General features: G+C 42.3%; 1 protein-coding gene across 5 annotated transcripts in view; it reads right to left on the reverse strand.

Moving 5' to 3' along the window:
• Positions 1–18867, reverse strand: part of SGK1 (serum/glucocorticoid regulated kinase 1) — a 111651-nt gene that overhangs the window by 2198 nt on the left and 90586 nt on the right. For 2 of the 5 annotated variants that reach the window (XM_069599266.1, XM_069599270.1), the window contains 8 exons: positions 3035–3110; positions 2518–2593; positions 2001–2105; positions 1814–1897; positions 1581–1712; positions 1203–1315; positions 743–866; positions 201–296 (listed from right to left, as the gene is read on the reverse strand). In XM_069599266.1, the coding sequence (XP_069455367.1) occupies positions 201–296; positions 743–866; positions 1203–1315; positions 1581–1712; positions 1814–1897; positions 2001–2105; positions 2518–2593; positions 3035–3110 (806 nt within the window). Of the gene's footprint in view, positions 1–200; positions 297–742; positions 867–1202; positions 1316–1580; positions 1713–1813; positions 1898–2000; positions 2106–2517; positions 2594–3034; positions 3111–3255; positions 6590–18867 lie in introns of those variants that run through there. The other 3 variants (XM_069599269.1, XM_069599267.1, XM_069599268.1) reach the window with 3 other exon arrangements.

Below are 18867 nucleotides of genomic sequence, written 5' to 3' on the forward strand. Positions count from 1 at the left end.
AAATCTACTAGGTAAGGGTTTATCTTAAGGCACCTATAATTTAACCAATATGCCTGTCACGTTAACATTTGTTAAGCTTACTGATAAAGAGAGAGACATGATGATCAAGTCTGCAAAGGGGTTTGTGTGCCCAGATGAATCTAGAGGGAGAAATGTATCAACCCAGGGCAATATTCCCCGATTCTCAATGGGCTACTCACCAGGCCATACAGCATCTCATATAAGACGGCCCCCAGGCACCACCAGTCCACGGTTCTATCATAGGGCTGCTTATGAAGCACCTCAGGCGCCAGATACTGAAAGACCAGGAAAAGAAGAGTTCAGAGCCCGTGAAACCAGGCACTGCCAAGACCAGGGGTGCGCTTTCAAAGGGCTGAGACACGCTGGGTCTACTTGGAGGATATATTTCTCTAGACTACTTCCTGATAAAATCGATGCCTTTGAGGCTGACTGTCCACTTATACTTACAGTCCTGATGTTTAGAAAGCTAGTGGGTACCCCTCAGCTATCTTGAGAATTTAGAAACCTTCTATGACCATGGATCTTATCAACAGGCTCATTTTAACTAAAGCAACATGAGGCTTTCGAATTTCTCATGCCTCCAAGAGTAAATGCATTTTACTTGCACTGAACTGGACTAGAACACTTTTAAGAATACTCTTTCAGTAGTTAAGGGCACTAGTGCAATGATCTCTTCCTGGAGGAGTGGGCAGACCAGGCACCAAATCAAGAGTGTGCCTACCTCGGGCGTGCCACAGAAGGTGGACGTCGTGCCATTGTGTTCAATGTTCTCCTTGCAGAGTCCAAAGTCAGTAAGGACAATGTGTCCTTGTGAATCTAGCAAAATATTCTCTGGTTTTAAGTCTCTGTTAAAAAAAAAAAGTAGTCACATAAATTAATTTCACTGTATGAGTAATTCTCTGTAAAGATCATTGCTAGGGATGTTAGAAGCACTTTATATTCACTGTAGTTGTGTTAGTAAATCTAAAAGGGAGTCCTTGTTCTGTTAATCTATTCTGAATTAGGCACAATCCGTATTGGCTAGTTGCCTAGTGGAAGGGAGTCAAGACCAGTCACATGCTGGAGATCTGATTTTAGATGAACAAGTTATGCCTAAACACAAATTATTTTAAGGTGCTGTCAAAGCTTGGGCTATGGTCTCTTTTACACCAGAAGGGCACCTTAAGAGCTCTTCAACTCACCTATAAACAATGTTCAGAGAGTGCAGGTAACCCAAGGCACTGGCTATTTCAGCAGCATAGAATCGAGCCCGTGGTTCCAGAAAGCATCGCTCCCTCTGGAGATGGTAGAACAACTGTAGAAGACAGAACCGAGTTAGCCTGGGTTGCCAAGCCAGAGGACAATGCATTGAATCAGTCTTGACATATATATAACTAAAGAGGACAATGGCAGGAAGCAGCCCTAAATAGTCTATTAACTATCTGAATGCTGGCAGGCTAAGGGAAATGCTAATTCTGTTAACTTTTCTCCTAACTGTCTTTTACAAACTTTCCTCTCAAATTAAATGAAGTGGGCTATGCACAGACTCCCAGGGGTCAGTTCCCATCCCCTCCACTCACCTCTCCACCGTTAATATAGTCTAGGACGAAGTACAGTTTGTCGGCCGTCTGGAAAGAGAAGTGAAGGCCCACCAGGAAAGGGTGTTTCACGTTCTTCAGGAGAACATTCCGCTCCGACATAATATGCTTTTCCTAGAAAAAGGACAATGAAGATTTAGTGGCAAATTTCAACTTGGCGCCAAGATTCCAGTGTAATGTTTAGTGAATGTCTTATCTCCAAGCCCAGCTCATACCTCCTTCTTTTTCAGGATTGCCTTCTTTTGTAAAACTTTAACTGCATAGAATGCTTCTTCTGCTTTGTGTCTTGCCAGGAGAACCTGAAATTTAAATTAAAAATCATTTTCCTGTTCACATCCAGGGAGAATGTAAAATTAGCGTATGAAAGACTATAAACAATGAGAGCTTCAGACGTGAAATTACCTTTCCAAAACTGCCTTTTCCAATTACTTTCAAGAAGTGAAAGTCAGATGGTTTAGCATGAGGATTGGATGATGGGCCCAGGTTGATTTGCTGAGAAGGACTTGGCTGGAAAATTAAAGATATTCCTTTAATCTTTTCCTTGCTTCAAAGGAAGATTGCGATAGTAAAGTACAGGCAATGTAAGAGATGGGATATCTGCAAATGTCTAGGCAGGTCCCCACACATCTATAGACACATTTCAAAATACCTTTTGTCCATACATGTACATATTGCAAAACAGAGTATGGAAACTGTACACAATCGGGCTGTTCTTAAGCAGGTAACACTTTTATGAAATATGCCTTTCAAAATGCTCCACTGATTCATACTTAAGTGCTTATGTCAGTTGTTTGCTATGAACTAACAAGGCATTCCTGCCTTGATACTAACTAACATGCTATTTAAATTCATCCACATAGAGAAACTGACTCATCTTTAAGCTCCCTCCATTGATGTATCACGAATAGAGAACACTTACCGGAGGAGAAGGGTTGGCATTCATAAGCTCAGGCTCCTGAGATGGGGAGATTTTCAAAATGGACTGAACTTCAGGGCTGCAGAGAGGAAAGGAACAACTTAGGACATCCTAACTCGCCACAAGGGGGCAGACAACACCAACAGTGAATTTCTGGCTCAACTCCGGAGGATTCAGCGTTTAAACTAAAAACACCCGAATCAATTACCGTTAAAGAAAATAGCTAAAATAATAAACCCAGTTAAACATAGAGATAGGAGTTGTTCTTCAAGGAGAGAAGAGGTGAATGGGGAAAACATGAAAAGTTTATCTTGCGTCTCTAGTGCAAGCCAAATCAGCAAATTAATTTTAATGTTTTAAATGACTTCAATAATTAGAATTTTAAGAGAAAAGGGATCCTCACCCGTGGGAAGTCTTTGGCTTCCTGATCAATATGTTAATGGGAAGTACATCTTTACTGCTGGTAAATGGAAACTTCACTACTTATTTTCATTTACCCCAATTCCCCCCGGAAACTTACTGTTTGCATGCATAGGAGTTATTGGCAATCTTCTGAATAAAGTCATTCAGGCCCATCCTTCTCTGTTTCATAAAAGCTGCGAATTAGAGAGGAGAAACGTTTAGACAACGGCTTTGTAACATCCAACGCCACGCACATTAATCTGATCCGGGGCATTCAAAAACTTCCACTCCGCGTAACCTAGAAATAACCTAGAAGTCCAGCCGTATCCCTACACTCACCGATGAGAATTGCTACCATGCCTCTCATTCTGGAGTAAGTGAGGGTGTCTCTAGCAGCCTCGGTTTTCACCGTCATCGCCAGAGAGTGAGCACGGGGAGTCGTTACAGAAGGGAGACCGGCTCAGCCAACACTGCGCTCAGTCCCCGTCTCCTGCTTTATAAGCGTTGTGGCGCCGCGGGGGCGGGACCCACGCGACAACGAGTAAGCAGCGCTGTCCGGCCCCGCCCTCGGCCCCGCCCCCAGATGCCGCGCGGCTCGACTAGCGGCAAAGCGGTCGGCTGCGGGCGGTTCCGCCCCCGACGAGAGGGCCAGCCGGGAGCAGGGGTTGGGGGGCTCGGGGACCGCCCCGGGAGGGCCCGGCCGGGGACTGTTATCCGCCTCCCTCGGCTCCCGGGCCGGAGATTGGGAAAACCGCAGGCGGAGGGGGTGGGAGGGAGCAGCCGGGGTAATTTTCCACCTTTCTCATTTATTCCGCCTTGCGAGGAAATCAGAGTCGCAGCAGATCAGGAAATCAGAGCGGTTTCTGCCCGGTGCGCGGCGATCGGGGTGGCTCTGTGCCCGCTCTGGTTTCTCAGACCCTCAGTTCGGATTCACCCCCTGCCCCGGCGCCGACTCTGATCCTCTCCCGTAATTCACAAGGCAGTCTCCCAAGCCCTCGCCGGGCGTGCAGCGCACCATCAACAGTTATCTCAGGCGCAGAGCGGCAGCGCCGGGGAGGGCGGCCCCTCACGCTCTTATCTTCGGAGTCAGCGTGGTCCCCCGGCTCCGGCCGCCCTCCTTCCCCGGTCCCATCCTCAGTGCAGCCCCAGATACCCAGCCCCTCTCCCGATCTGAGCAACTAGTGGAAGACTGCGCAAGGCAAGTCTCCGCGTGGCGGCAGCGGCGCTTACCCAGTCCGGTCAGCAGGAAGGACTCGCTCCTTTTCTGCGCCTCGGCCCTCTTTTTGTGGCGGGGCCGAAGCAGGGACTCGAGCCGGGCCCTGGTCAGCGCGCCCTGCATCTCCCCCATGGGCAGCGGCGGCCGGGCGCGCAGCGGGCTGGGGCGACAGGAGAACACTGACGTTTCCTTGAAGGAGCCGCCGTGACTCAGGCCGGGCAAGATTTCCTGCCCCGCGTCCCAAAACAAACAAATGGCCCTTGTGCACGGCCGAGCCGCTTCCGAAAACGCCTTTTTTGTGCTTTTGGCCCAAGCCAAGCAAGGCTGAAAAATCCCAGAACTTGGAAGAGGAGGAAGGAAGGAAAGAAAGAGGGAAGGGGGAGGGAGAGAGGTCAGGAATGTGGAGGGGAGGGGGCGGAAATAAAATTCGTCTCTGCACTAAGGGGAAAAAAATATGCATTTCACTTTTTTTTTCCCCCTAATGTAATCTTTGGGAACATTCTGTCCTTTCCGCATGTAATTTTTCCCCTTGCATTTTTAATCCCCGCCATGCTAAGAACACGTGAGGAGGTGGCAATTTAGGGGACCGACCTGGCGTGACCCCGGATTGGTGGGGAGCCGGCACCGCGGGCACCATCGACTCCCGAGGTTCCCTCTCCCGCTACCCGAACTGAAAACTCCGCCAGGTCGCACCCCATGGTCTTAGTTTGTACTCGTCTTCCCTAGCCCTCCTCCGGTTTAATTCAGGGCAGACCCTGGAGTTTTACCACCTTGCTCTTTCTCTCGAGTCCCTGGTAACTGTGACTCCCGAAAGATTAGCCGGGCGCCTCCTCCACTCCAGAAAGCAAAGGAGGGAGAGGAGCGCTGCAGAACCGCCGTGCGGTGCCTTTCAGTAACCCCGCCGCTCGGAGATGCCTGGGAGCTGCAGCTTGACCGCCGGTGCGAGGACTCGCGCCAGCGCCGGCAAGGAAGCCAGGAGCATAGCGACTGGGCCAGGAGCCGGGAGGGGGCTGAAAGCTACTAAGTTCGCAGGGTCGAGCGCCTGGCGCTGGTCAGTGATGTCTGCGGCGGCTGCCCTGCCATGACCCCTTATTTGCCAACGGCCTTGCCATTTTAAAGTTGCCTACTGGATCTGACACACTCCGAAATACCAGCTGTCACACCAAGAATAGCCTGTGAAGGGGGTTTTCTTTAGTCTTGGGTAGGAATTTGTTTTGCAGGCACAACCACCTCAATTTGCCCGAATGTGATCTGTAGCCTCAACTACTTTTTGGTTTGTTCAGTTACAACAGCCTGAAACTGGCAGAAGAGAACAACACATCCTGGAGACTGGCTGGGAGATTTTGCTCAGCACCCACTCTTTAAAAAGCACTTAACTACTGCCTGAAAGGGACACTTCCAACCCGAAGCAAGGTTTTTAGGAAACTCCAAATCGCAGAAACTGGCCCATTTCTGCTTCCTCTTCCATGGATTCATCATGTACCATGACTCCATGATTGCCCATGCCCCCACAGCCCATGCTCCACCTCAACAAGTCTAGCCTGGGGCCTGCTCCCACGAGGTTTCTTCCCCTTTTTGAGAAAGTCAAAATTTTGAAGAATGCCCAGAAACACCAAGCTGCACCAAAGTTTCTGCCAGTTTGTTTTTTAAACATTGAGAAACTTCCAGAGACTCACTTCCTGTGCCCTCCCCATGCCAAGTAACCCCAAATCCTCTGCAACATCTTTGTTCTACCCATTCCATCCAAATGATAGTAATAAAAGCAGACAAACCTTTCAAAGGGGATTTTATAGCCTCCTCTTTCATTCTTCAGGTTGCTTAGGATATGAAGGCTGGGGATTCCTTTCTGGAGGCTGGAGGGAGAGCTTAATTATGGCTAGAGTAGCCTCCCTGCTATGTGCCTTAAGACTGGAAGCGGGGATGACAAGGGAGCATGACTCAGAGGCAACTGTCCCAGCTTTGTTATGAACCCCACTATATATAAAGGCAATTTCCATACAGGAAGGGAACAAGCTGCAAAGTTCACCACTGGGCCACTTTATTCCCTTCATTGCAACATCACCCAGAAAATTATAGTCATCAGTGTCCTGGGTTTATTACACCCCCAGCAAGACACACAAGAAATGTAACCTGACTGATTATCATCACAAATCAGTGCAGAAAAAATTCAAAACACATGCGCAGGGTTCATTTTCTGTCAAAGACGCTCTTTCCCGCATTCCAGGAGGAACGAGGAATTTAAGTCAGAGGGCTCTAAGTGGAATAGAGAAGAGGCACAACCATATGATTTGTGGTTGGAACCGAAAGGCCTCCTCTGATGTGCTCACCCCTCCCCCTCCCCTAATGTACAGCCTTTGGAGACAGACGGTCTGCTAAACTTATCATTTAACGGGGAGAATCAAGTTGTTGAGACTGGCTTTTCTTCCAACCGGATACCTGATGGGTGGAGCAGGCGCCCCCTGTTCTGTCCCAGCAACCTAGTAAGACTTCCGAACAGGAAAGTGACACACGACGGCGGGTGGATGGGGTAGGGGGGAGGTAGGCGGGGAAACTGTGTGAGACGAGCGCCTAACTCTGCACAGGCTTTAGGTTGTCTTGTGGCCCCTGTTCCGACGCTTGATCTGTTCTTCCTTCCCGTCGCCAGCCTCTTTCTTTGGTTCAGATAGTGCTCCCACCGGGAGGAATCCGACCCCTTCCCTCCCACTCTGTGAAGGTGAAGTGGCCGGAGTTGCGTCACCAGAATCTGTACGTAAATACAGTCTAGAGGGCGCTCGCGTTCTCCGGGAGAAAAACTCCCGAAGGCGCGTTTCCCCCACCTCTCTCCTGGGGCTTAATCAGTTCCAGGTAATTCCTCTACACCTCACGCAAAGAAAATATATAGACGGCTAGATATGAGATACGCTAATCACCTCCTCACTCGTCCATGCCAATCGTCTGATTTATTCTTCATACTGGGAAAACTGCAATCAAAACCCCCAGACGGGAATTATTCACCAAGACATAACGTTTGCACTGAAACAAAACGTTTCCCAATATATATGTATCTTAATGGAGAAGGTAATGGCACCCCACTCCAGTACTCTTGCCTGGAAAATCCCATGGACGGAGGAGCCTGGTAGGCTGCAGTCCATGGGGTCGCTGAGAGTTAGACACGACTCAGTGACTTAACTTTGACTTTTCACTTTCATGCATTAGAGAAGGAAATGGCAACCCACTCCAATGTTCTTGCCTGGAGAATCCCAGGGACAGCAGAGCCTGGTGGGCTGCCGTTTATGGGGTCGCACAGGGTCGGACACGACTGAAGTGACTTAGCAATAGCAGCAGCATGTATCTTAATACGAAAATTATTTTAGCTTTTCTTCTTAGTGATTAAATAAAATTTTTCCTGATTGATGAATTGCAAATACTGCAACCTGAGAGCTTTACTGAGATACGACTGTTTCCATTTAATTTAAAGGCCCAGAAAACAAATTCTTCGTATTTCTCAACATATTAGAGAAAGTATTTTGAAACATAAAAGGACTTAACTTTTTTTTTTACTGTTAAAGTGTGCTAATGTCAATATAAAATAAAATCATGGTTTCACTAGCAAATTTCAGAACACAGACATTGATTTCTAAAATGATTTATCTTCCTCTCAGAAGCTTAAATATGAAAACATACAAATCTTAGGGATTTAAAAAGATATGGTATTTTTTCCCCATTTTAATACAACTGCAATTTACAAACATGAAAAATAATTAATAAGTTCCCCTCTTGAGTTACTTCTTTAATGTATTGGCTATGTTAGTCTTCAATCCTTCATTCCTAGATACAATCAATATCTTCCATTGATAATAGAGCAATATAACTATTTCATATTGCTCAAAGTGTCATAAATTCTAGAACAATCCTGTGCACAGTTTAGGTTCCCATATTTATTGGTTTATTGGTTAGTGCATAGAAAATCTTTTCCTTGGAACATCACAAAAGAAAGTACATCCGGAATACATAATTATTACTCTAGAGAGCAACAAAATGCATTAGTTTTTGTTGAAGGTAGTCACCTAGTGCATGTCTTTTTTACCGTATTCATCAAATAGAAAATGATGATGACAAATGAGCTTATTCAAGATAGCTGTTACTAGCAATAATAGTAATGGTAATAATGGTTGGATGGCATCACCAACTCAATGGACATGGGTTTGGGTGGACTCTGGGAGTTGGTGATGGACAGGGAAGCCTGGCCTGCTGTGGTTCATGGGGTGGCAAAGAGTCGGACACGACTGAGCGACTGAACTGAACTGAACTGAATTACTAGCTGCTGCTGCTGCTGCTAAGTCACTTCAGTCGTGTCCGACTCTGTGACCCCATAAATGGCAGCCCACCAGGCTCCCCCGTCCCTGGGATTCTCCAGACAAGAGTACTGGAGTAGGTTGCCTTGCCCTTCTCCAATGATGATAGTGAAAGTGAAAGCGAAGCTGCTCAGTCGTGTCCAATTCGCAGCGACCCCAGGGACTGCAGCACCAGGCTCCTCCGTCCATGGGATTTTCCAGGCAAGAGTACTAGCAATGGTGGTTAAATCAAAGTCTATTTATAGAACACAGGTTCTATAGAGATTATTACCTTCCCTGTTCGTAATTGCCGAAATTGACATGCATAAAGGAGTTAGGAATGTGATACAGCAGATAACTAAGAGAACACATTATCTAGAATAATACTGTTGAGTTATTAAAACCCACAAAACTACAGGCTTTATTTACGCAGGGCTTATTTTTTCCCCTTAGACAGTGGTTTTGAATAAACAAGACTATGCACTGTAAGATCCTTGGAATAGAGTTGTGTTAAATAATGTAGCTGTCTAGTCTGCAGGCCTTACTTTGTTTCTTCTAATAGCATTTGTACTTTATTAAGGATTAAGCAAGTCCTCTTACTTCTGAGTTGAACAGATGACAGGCAAAATTGTGAAGTAACAATACTTGCTTTGAAGGGCAGATTTATCTCCTTCCAGTAGCCTTCCTTTGTCACTGAAGTAGACTTCTATGCCTCTTTCACCTGCTACCCATGGCAGTGGCACACCCTGTGGTCCCCCAAACTCTGAAATATTGCCTCCTATCTCCTTCTTGTCAATGCCAATTGCTGTAAAGCCCTGCTCTCAGCTAATTATCACAGGAGATGTTGAACTGATCCATCCTTCATCTCTTCCTTCCTTCCTTCCTCCCCCACTGCCTCCTTCCTTGCCATTTATTCATGCCTGCAAGCATTTAGCAAGCATGTATCAAGTAAGTAAAAATACTGGTTTGGCCAAAAAGTTCCTTCAGATTTTTCCATACCATCTTATGGAAAAATCCAAATGAACTTTTGGCTAACCCAATATTAAGATCAAGGAACATAAATATGAGTAATACGGTTATCTAACTTCTAAGCACTCATTCTAAGTGGGGAGACACACACATAAATTATGATATGACACGATGACTGTTAAGACAAAAGAGTTTGAGAACTCTGCCATAGAACAAAGAGGAATTTTCTACTGGGGAGGGCAGTGGACTCCGAATTGTTGAGGAAGGTCTCCACAAAGAAGTGATATTTGGGTTGACACTGGAAAGACCAACTAGGTACAAAAGAGAGAAGTCAATCTAGGCAGAGGACATAGCGTGAGTACCAAACTTTAAGGTGCTGTGCAGCATCTCTGCATAATTTGGAAATATGGTCCTTAGTCAAACTTTATACACAAGCAAATGAATATGGCCCTCTTGCTGCTACTGCTGAAGTGTGAAAACAGCACTTTCAGGTGAAATAAAAAATATCTTAGCTGCCTCTCCCCTCTTCCTCTCACTGCACCCCCCTCCAATAATATGGAATTAATAATGTCTTAGAAAACATGTTCATTTGAAGGAGTGCTGATTATTGGCCTGCAGAGGAACTTTTCTATCTGATACAGCTCTAGGCATGGTGGAACTCATTGATTCATTCATCCACAGATTCTTCTAGAACTATGCATCAGACATTGTGCTAGATGCAGGAGATACAGTAGTAAATATGATCTCACCTGGTAGGGGGCAGGTGCAGAATTACCTTCAAAGGTAGATTGAGTCCTATTGTGAATAGATCTAAAAGCCACAGAGGAAAATCCCTTTTATAAGTAGCAAAACATTACAATGTGTTTTGAAAAGTTAATTCAAACCAAAATGTGATTGATCACTCAACTATCACTCACTCCTTAAAAGGATACTTGCCTTTTTTTCTACCCCATCTCATTGAAAATGAACAAATTTGCATACACAAGCATATATAAAGAAGTGTTGGAAGTTGGAGTGGGGAAATTTATGTAGTAGGAAGATGGATGAGTGAAAGTTTAGACAAGCATAGTTATAATCTAGCAGGCATTGTGACATGCTAAGTCACTTTAGTCACGTCTGACTCTGTGACCCTATGGACAGTAGCCTGCCAGGCTCTTCTGTACATAGGATTCTCCAGGAAAGAATATTGGAGTGGGTTGCCATGCCCTCCTCCAGGGCATCTTCCCAACCCAGGGATGTAACCTGAGTCTCTTATGTCTCCTGCATTGGCAGCTCTTTACCACTAGCATCACCTGGTATGGGCCACTTAATCTGCTCGGTCAAGGTCAGAGCGGCTGGATGGGAATTCCTTCAAAGGCTTGACAAGGTTACCCTCTTTGTTTTTCAAAGTCCTTCATCCTCCCTTGGTCTCCATGCACACAATGTTCCCGAGTAGGCAATAAAAAAATTAAATGCCATGATAAATTCTTACTACCAAGTGTTTGAAGTAAAAGCTAAATTTTAAGATGGAAAAAGCAGAGAGTAAGCCAAAAGCTAAACCAAGGGAGTTTTTGCTTGCTCAAGGTGGATGGGAGATAATAGAATGTAAATATGGGTCCATTGAGAAGGGAGAATGAATCAAATCAGGTCAGAGAAGACAAGCAGCACAAAAGATACATCTTCTAGTTGTTTCGCTTACCCTTCAGTTATAGAGAGAGGTATAAACTCCAACCGATGGTGGCCTGTTCTTTAATCTTTCAGGCCTTCATGGAGCGCCTCTTTTGTGCCAGGCACTGTGCTAAGTCCTGTATCTAACAAGGATGCCCAAGATGAGCAGTGTTGCTATACTCAGGGAAGGCAAAGTCTGTATTTAAATTGTTAAATTGAGCAGCACTTTCCCAAAAGCACAAGTATGCTTACATATAGTTCTACTTTTCCTAAGGCCCTGCTATGCCTTAAGGCCATTACAATACAGGCTTGGGCATGTTGAACCCTTTCGATTATCTACTTTCTCAAGTGAAGGAACAGGAAGCTTTCTTGCAACTCTCATACTGTACAATCCTGTGATATCCAGGAAAAGATAAATCTAAAAAGGAGCTTCTGAAGGCCCACGTCATGTGACTTATTTTAATAATGCTCCATAGTCAGCTAATTCTTTCCATGCCTCTTCCCTCCCTCCATTGTCAAGGATTTGGGGCTGTTAGTTATTTAAACCTCAAGGGTCTTATTTAACTCTCAGGTGTCTCTCTGGGCTTTGAGTTCCTTGAAGACCAGGCAACACAAACAATTCATGCTGCTCCTCTGCCTAGCTATTACTGGTTAGATCCTTCTTCCCCTTTCCCTTCCAGATTTGCGCTGTCTAGGCTAGCTGTTCCTGCAGACCAAGCTTGTATCTGGCTCAGAGAACCTTGTGCTGTGTCCTTCACCTGGAATGCTTCCCTCCCTGGATGCTCACGTGACTGGATCCTTCTTGACATTTGTCTCTCAGAGTCAACACCGCTTACACAGCGTCACTCATCCTATTTCAGTTATCTGCATATTAGTTTTATTACCTGACTTTTTGAGCATTTGTTATATGTCTCCCCCAACTAAAGATATCCGTGGCTATCTGTGAGCCACGGATAGTACCTGTCTCTTCTGCAGATTATCACTGATTTAAATGTTAATCCTACACAAGAAATAGTCTCATAGAAACATCTAGAAGTGTTTGACCACATACCTGGAAACTACGACCCAGTGAAATTGATACATAAAATTAACTACCAACAACCCAGCCCTTGTCAACTTGGACCCATATTCATCTCCTTAAATCTCACTTAATCTCTATAAAAGGACAGTGACAAGGTCATGTTTCTATCTGACGTGATGCAACTATCCTGCATACAACCCAAATCCTACTAATCCTTTCCCTTAGAAGAGGACGCAAAGTCCTTGTAGGTTGTTGACTGTTTTTCTTGAGCACCGATTGGTCTTATAGTCCCATGTCTCCTTCCAAACAAAACGAGGAACCAGCTGCACTGCTCTTAAGTTCTGCACACGGAAAGAATTCTCCCTCACTACTGGCCCCCAGCTATGTCCCAGGAAGGGGGTATCATACTGGAGCTATCCACTTCTGTGATCAAAGCTGAGGACTCGCTGATTCTGCCAGTAACTTTGTGGTGTCCTCTATCACATGAGAGTAGGACACAACTTCATCTCACACCGCGATACAAAAATGCAAGAACCCACAGACTCGATACTAAGCACCTGGATTTTTATTTCTGAGGTTTCTACATTTCCATTTGCTTTTTCTTAGCACTTGGTAGATTAGGGTACATTTCATTATTTTTAAAACATTCCTGGCTGACTTTACTATTTGGGTTCTGTTGTTTTGTAGTCCTCCCACTCTCTTTTTAGCTAATAATTTACAATATTCTTTTGTAACCCTATGAAAATTGGACGCTGCAACAGTTCATCAAGCAAAAATTCCAAGAAAGATCACTGTGCTGCGCTAATTATACTACCTGACATCTACTTATTATAATTTGAAAATATTGAGTAAATGTATGGAAGGCATTGTCTTGACACTACACAATTTTTGTGGGACATTCAAAAGGTCACCTAAAGCACATGTTACATTTTACTCAATGGCAGTACAACTTGGTAATGAGAAGTAGGCAAATACCCCAGATGTCAGGTTATGACATCTTTAGACCTTGATGCCTAAAAAGCCCTGACTTCTTGATCTGCTACTTTGGGAGGTACCCATTATATCTCTATAATTGGCTGTTCTTAGAATTGCAGAAGTTATGGCAGGAACCCTATTTCCCTACAGCTTTTCTTAAAGTTTTAAAGCTCACCCCCAACTGTGAGACCAATAATCTCATTGATCTTGTCACCACTAGCAATGGCTCCCTCAGCTGAGCGGGAATTTTAGGAATTTGTGTACATGTTTATATTTTTCTAGTAACTTGAGGCACTGAAGAGCAGAATTATTTTGTATAATTGTCTTTTGTTCCTTCCAAAAATATGCCTTGCTTACAATCAGTGTTCAATAAATATTGGGTATATTTGATGGATAAATCTCTTTGCTGGACCCAACATAATTTCTCCTACTTATCTTTATTTCTCAGATTATAATCCTAAAATGGACATTAAAAGATTAGTTGTTTGCTTAAATTATACATTTCAGTGAGAAATGTATAATAAGAGTAAATTTATTTTTATTTTTATTTCCTGGATCAGAACTTCCACAATTAGCCATTAGTACAAGTGTTAGTTGCTCAGTTGTGGCCAACTCTTTGCCACCTCATGGACTGTAATCTGCCAGACTCCTCTGTCCGTGGAATTTTCCAGGCAAGAATACTGAATGGGTTGCCATGCCCTTCTCCAGGTAACCATTGGAGCCTAATTTTCTAAGAGCATATGGTCATCCCATCAGATGCTTTTGATAGCACTTGTTTGTTTCGGAGTTGGAATTATTGAATGTTGTTTAACAAGATTAGTTATTTTTCTGTCTCTGCCTCTCTTTCACACACACACACACACACACAACTGTTTGGGACTTCCCTCATGGTCCAGTGGTTACGAATCTGCCTTGTAGCATGAGGCACGTGGGTTTGACTCCTTTTCTGGGGACTAAGATCCCACATGCTGTGGAGCAACTAAACCCCTAAGCAGCATCAACTGAGCAACCACTGCAAGGGAAGATCCTACATATCCCAACAAAGACCCACAACCAAATAAACAAATATTAAAAGAAAAAAAAAAAAGGAAACTGATGGTTTGGCCAGATGTTTCAGGTATATTAACTACTTCTGTTATTTATTTTTCCATGTTGTTTCATAATCACTACTTCACAAAAGGTATAAGTAACATCTAAAGGAATAAAAATAAGCTTTCTTTTAAGATCACAAGAAAATTACAGAGAAGAAATTAAACAGATGTGAGCAAAAGATAGGAATCATGAATAATACTTCCCTTTCCACACTAAATAAATATGGTCACTGAAGAAGTTACTATGGTATTATTTGTTTATAGAATTTTATGCTTAAAATTGCCTTATATTCTATCCTTATTTATAGAAGATTTTAAAGATATCAGACTATTACTATCATTAATATCTACAATGATTCTACTTTACAATTCATAAACTATTCCTTAAAAATCTAAAGCCTTAGAACACAAACATAGATCATCATGAGAAACCTATTTGAAATTCATTCTTTAAATCATGTTGTTTTTATGTACCAACATAAATCCAGTTTGGCAAGTTCTGTTTAATAAGTCTTAATCAGTTTCTATAAGGTTAACAGGAACTTTATAAGATACTCCAAGATGACTATTCTTTTTCCATCTCTTTTCTTAAAACAGTTATAGATTATTATGTACATGTATATATATTATATGTAATATACAGTATATGGCACATTAATATTATTTAAATGTTAAAATTTTAGAATTTAAAAAACACTAGAAAGTACATTTCCAGAAAGAGGTCCAAAAGGAACAAATATATCAGATATAGGTAGAGTACTTCCAGGAATAATAGTAAAAGTTTCTAACACAGGTAGTCATGTTAGAACATGGTCTAACATATTGCCTTCCCCAGATGAGCCAATTATTTTTCTTCACAGAGTAATTTTTTCTGATATTCACAGTCTGCTTTCTGATCGTTTATCTCACAAAGAGATTGGGTGACGGCATGTGTCTGGACCATTATAGACCCATTGCCATTTCCAAAAATAACCCCACCACTACTCACCTTAGATCTACTGTATTCATAGGCCATGTGTATGAAGGATAGGAGAGTTCATAGCCAGCACATTAAATGCTCCTTTTCTCTTTGTTTTAAAGTTTGAAACTACTGTGTATATATATGAAAGTTGGAGCTTTTCAATCTCATGCTATTCATAGAATTGTGAACAGATGCCATTGGTGTTAAAAGGATCCTAGGGACTATGAACCTCCCTGTGATATTCCTGATAACCATTTATTCGGTTTTCTCTTTTTCACTAGACTTACCTCTACTTCCAAGGCTATCTCTACCATTGTCAACTAGCATCAGTTGGTAGAGTTTTTTTCTTAGACTATGTTCAAATAACCTTATGAAATTATTTTAAGGAATAGTTCTCCTGCATGTTCTAAAGCCAGGCACTTAGCCAGATGATGCTAACATACTAATAAGCAGAAATGAACATGTTCTTCCCTGTAACTTCCACAGTTTAGGGCATTTATTATAATAGCTAACATTGAATGATTATACTAAGTGGCAGATATTATGCTTTAGTGCTTTCTATACAATTTCTCATTTAATCCTCATAATGACCTTATGAAAAACTGTTATAAACCCCTTATTCATTCTTAAGATCTGAGGCTTAGAGAGATAAACAACAGTAGCTAGTATTGGCAAAACCAGATTGCACAAGGACCTACTGTATAATACAAGGAACTATACTCAATATTATATAATAACCTATAAATGAACAGAATCTGAAGAAGAATATATATATATACACATATACGTATAAATGAATCACTGTGTTGTATACCTGAAACTTACATGATATTATAAAATCAGCCCTAGTTGAATAAAAAATTAAAAAAACAACAAAACAAAACAACCAGGGGACTTCCCTGGCAGTTCAGTGGTTAAGAATCTGCCTGCCAGTATAGGGACATATATTTGATCCCTGGTGGCTCAGATGTAAAGTGTCTGCCCGCAATTCGAGAGACCCGGGTTCGATCCCTGGGTCGGGAAGATCCCCTGGAGAAGGAAATGGCAACCCACCCCAGTACTCTTGCCTGAAAACCTCCACGGACTGTCTGCTGGGAAGCCTGGTAGCCGACAGTCCGTGGAGTCGCAGAGTCGGACACGACTGAACGACTTTCACTTCACTTCACAGGGAGGATCCTGCATGCCATGGGCAACTAAACTCCTGCACCACAGCTATAAGCCCACATACCTAGAGCCTGTGCTCTGGCTTACCAAGAGAAGCCACCGCAGTGAGAAGCTTGAGCATAGCAATGAAGAGAAAGCCCACGCACAGCTTTGAAGACCCAGCACAGCCAAAAATATATTTAAAAAAAACAACCCAGAATGCAAGTGTAGGTTCTGATACCAAAAGCTCTACTTTTAACCAGTAAAACAATCTGCCTCTCTGTTTTAAAAACCAATCCTTCATCTGCAGGCAACTATCATGATTTTAACTTGTATTTACACTATGTTATTCATAGCCTACCAGTGACTGTCTAGTTTGTCTACCTAAGCTTTCAAGGCAGAAAACTCTTGCTTCCTTGTCCATAGAGTGACAGGCGCTCTTCCTTGTCCTAGCAGAGTGCCAGGCAGAAAGAGATACAGTATATTTAATTTCTGTAAAACAAACCCCCTCTTGGCCTTAATTTTCTCCTTTTCACAAGTGCCCCACCCAATGGCAAACTCACAGGTCAGTTAGAATCTCCTCCTTGACTGCTGTTTCCTCAAACACTTGTGTTCACATTCAAACTACTTTCATTACAAAGCTCCCCACTTACCTTTTTGAAGCAGTACAAAGAGAATTGGAGGAGTTTCCAGGAGATCTGAGTTTCCAGCTCAGTGTTTTAGAATGTATGACTTAATATTTAGCTTTAGGCAGAGCACTTAACTTCTTTTAAATGTCCTCAGGGTTAACACCCATTCATTATAGTTAATCCCTCAGGGCGATTGGAAAGATAAGATTAGGTATGGGAGAACAATTTGATAACTCAAGTATGTTATGTAATTTAATGCCTATGAGAACAGTTTAGCTGAAATATTAATATAAAATTTTCCTTTAAGAGACAAAATGTTAATAAAGAACTGATTGCCATATGTTTCTGAGGAGAAAGGGTCAGAGTTCTCAGTGCTACATTCATTGAAGTCTATTCCAAAGGCCCCAGCCCTGTCTAAACCATTTTTTCCCCTAAATCCTCTTGCATTTTCTTTTTATTTTCAAATTCACACCTTCATAGAATAAAGGAACTTCAAAGTAAGAAAGAATCTTAGAATTGATTTACTTCAATAAACTCTCATTTTACAAATGAGTTTGCTTGGGTCTCCCTGCCCTAAATTTTAATTCTATTTTCATTTCTGAGTATCCCAATTTACATAAACCTCCCTCTCCCTAGTTTCAACTGGATCCATCCTACCCCTTCCTTCCTGTACCCTCACTCCTAATCCTGCACCCACCCCTCTCTGTGGGCCATTTCATCCCAGGGGAAACCTGTTTTCATTATTGTCATTGGCCTATTCTTCTTACATACAATTTTTAAGTTGTAAAATCATTTTCCTTCAAATTTTGTAAGCTATGTTTATATTTGATGGGGCTAAAATATTTCTTTTATTATGGTAAAACAGTCCAAAACCCTTTATTCAAATCATATAGATGAACTTATAGAAGTAGACTCAAAGACACAGAAAACAAAGTTACTAAAGGGGAATGCGGAGAGAGGGGTAAATTAAGAGTTTGAGATTAACACATATACCAGTAAGACAGAAATATATGACCAACAAAAGCTTACTGTATAGCACAGGAAACTACACTCAATATTTTGTAATAGTTTATAAGGGCAAAGAATCTGGAAAAGAATACATATGTACATATCTGAATCATACTGTTGTACACATGAAACTAACACAAAACAGTAAATCAATTATACTTCAATAAAAAAATAAAATTAAAAAACTTTTTTTTTTCCTTTATTTTTCCTATGATATACATATTACCTCCTGGACTGTCTTATGTCTATGCATCATGTATTGTAGGACACTTTCTTGGGCAAAAAAAAAAAAGCTGTCAAAAGCTGAATATTTCAGCATGTTTAAAATAATACAATCCATGAGGGCATTTTAACATTAGCTGTAACTAAAGTCCACTAGATTTTTTAAAAATCTGCTATCACATCAGTCTGGTATAAACTTACAAAATGAGAAAAGACTTACTAAAATATGAGAAAAATAACTTCGCTAAAATTATTGTTGCATTTAATCTATTTTGTTTATTTATTTTAAGTGAGGGGATTTCCTGGTACCGTTTCACTTGTTGACCACAATATAATGTCCTTTAATACTATGGAAATCAAAGATCTTAGACATGAAAAGAATGATTTGGATAAAATGGGCACAAGGAAATACTATGATGTGGAAATATTTTAAAATAATGTTAAGGAATCAGAAAAATAAGCCATTGTGAAAAAATTGCTAGTGTAGCCTTGAGTTTCTCACATGGCACAGTGGTAAAGAACCCACCTGCCAAAGCAAGAGACAGGAGACACAGGTTCAATCTCTGAGTTGGAATGATCCCCTGGAGTAGGAAATGGCAACCCACTCCAGTATTCTTGCCTGGAAAATTTCACGGACAGAGGAGTCTGGCAGACTACAGTCCAAAGGACTGCAAAGAGTCAGACACGACTGAGCTGAGCATGCACAGCCTTGAGTCAAACAGCAGAAATATCAAGTATTTTGGCCATAATCAAGAG

The sequence above is a fragment of the Ovis canadensis genome, chromosome 8, assembly GCF_042477335.2.
Source record: "Ovis canadensis isolate MfBH-ARS-UI-01 breed Bighorn chromosome 8, ARS-UI_OviCan_v2, whole genome shotgun sequence".
Lineage (NCBI taxonomy): Eukaryota > Metazoa > Chordata > Mammalia > Artiodactyla > Bovidae > Ovis > Ovis canadensis.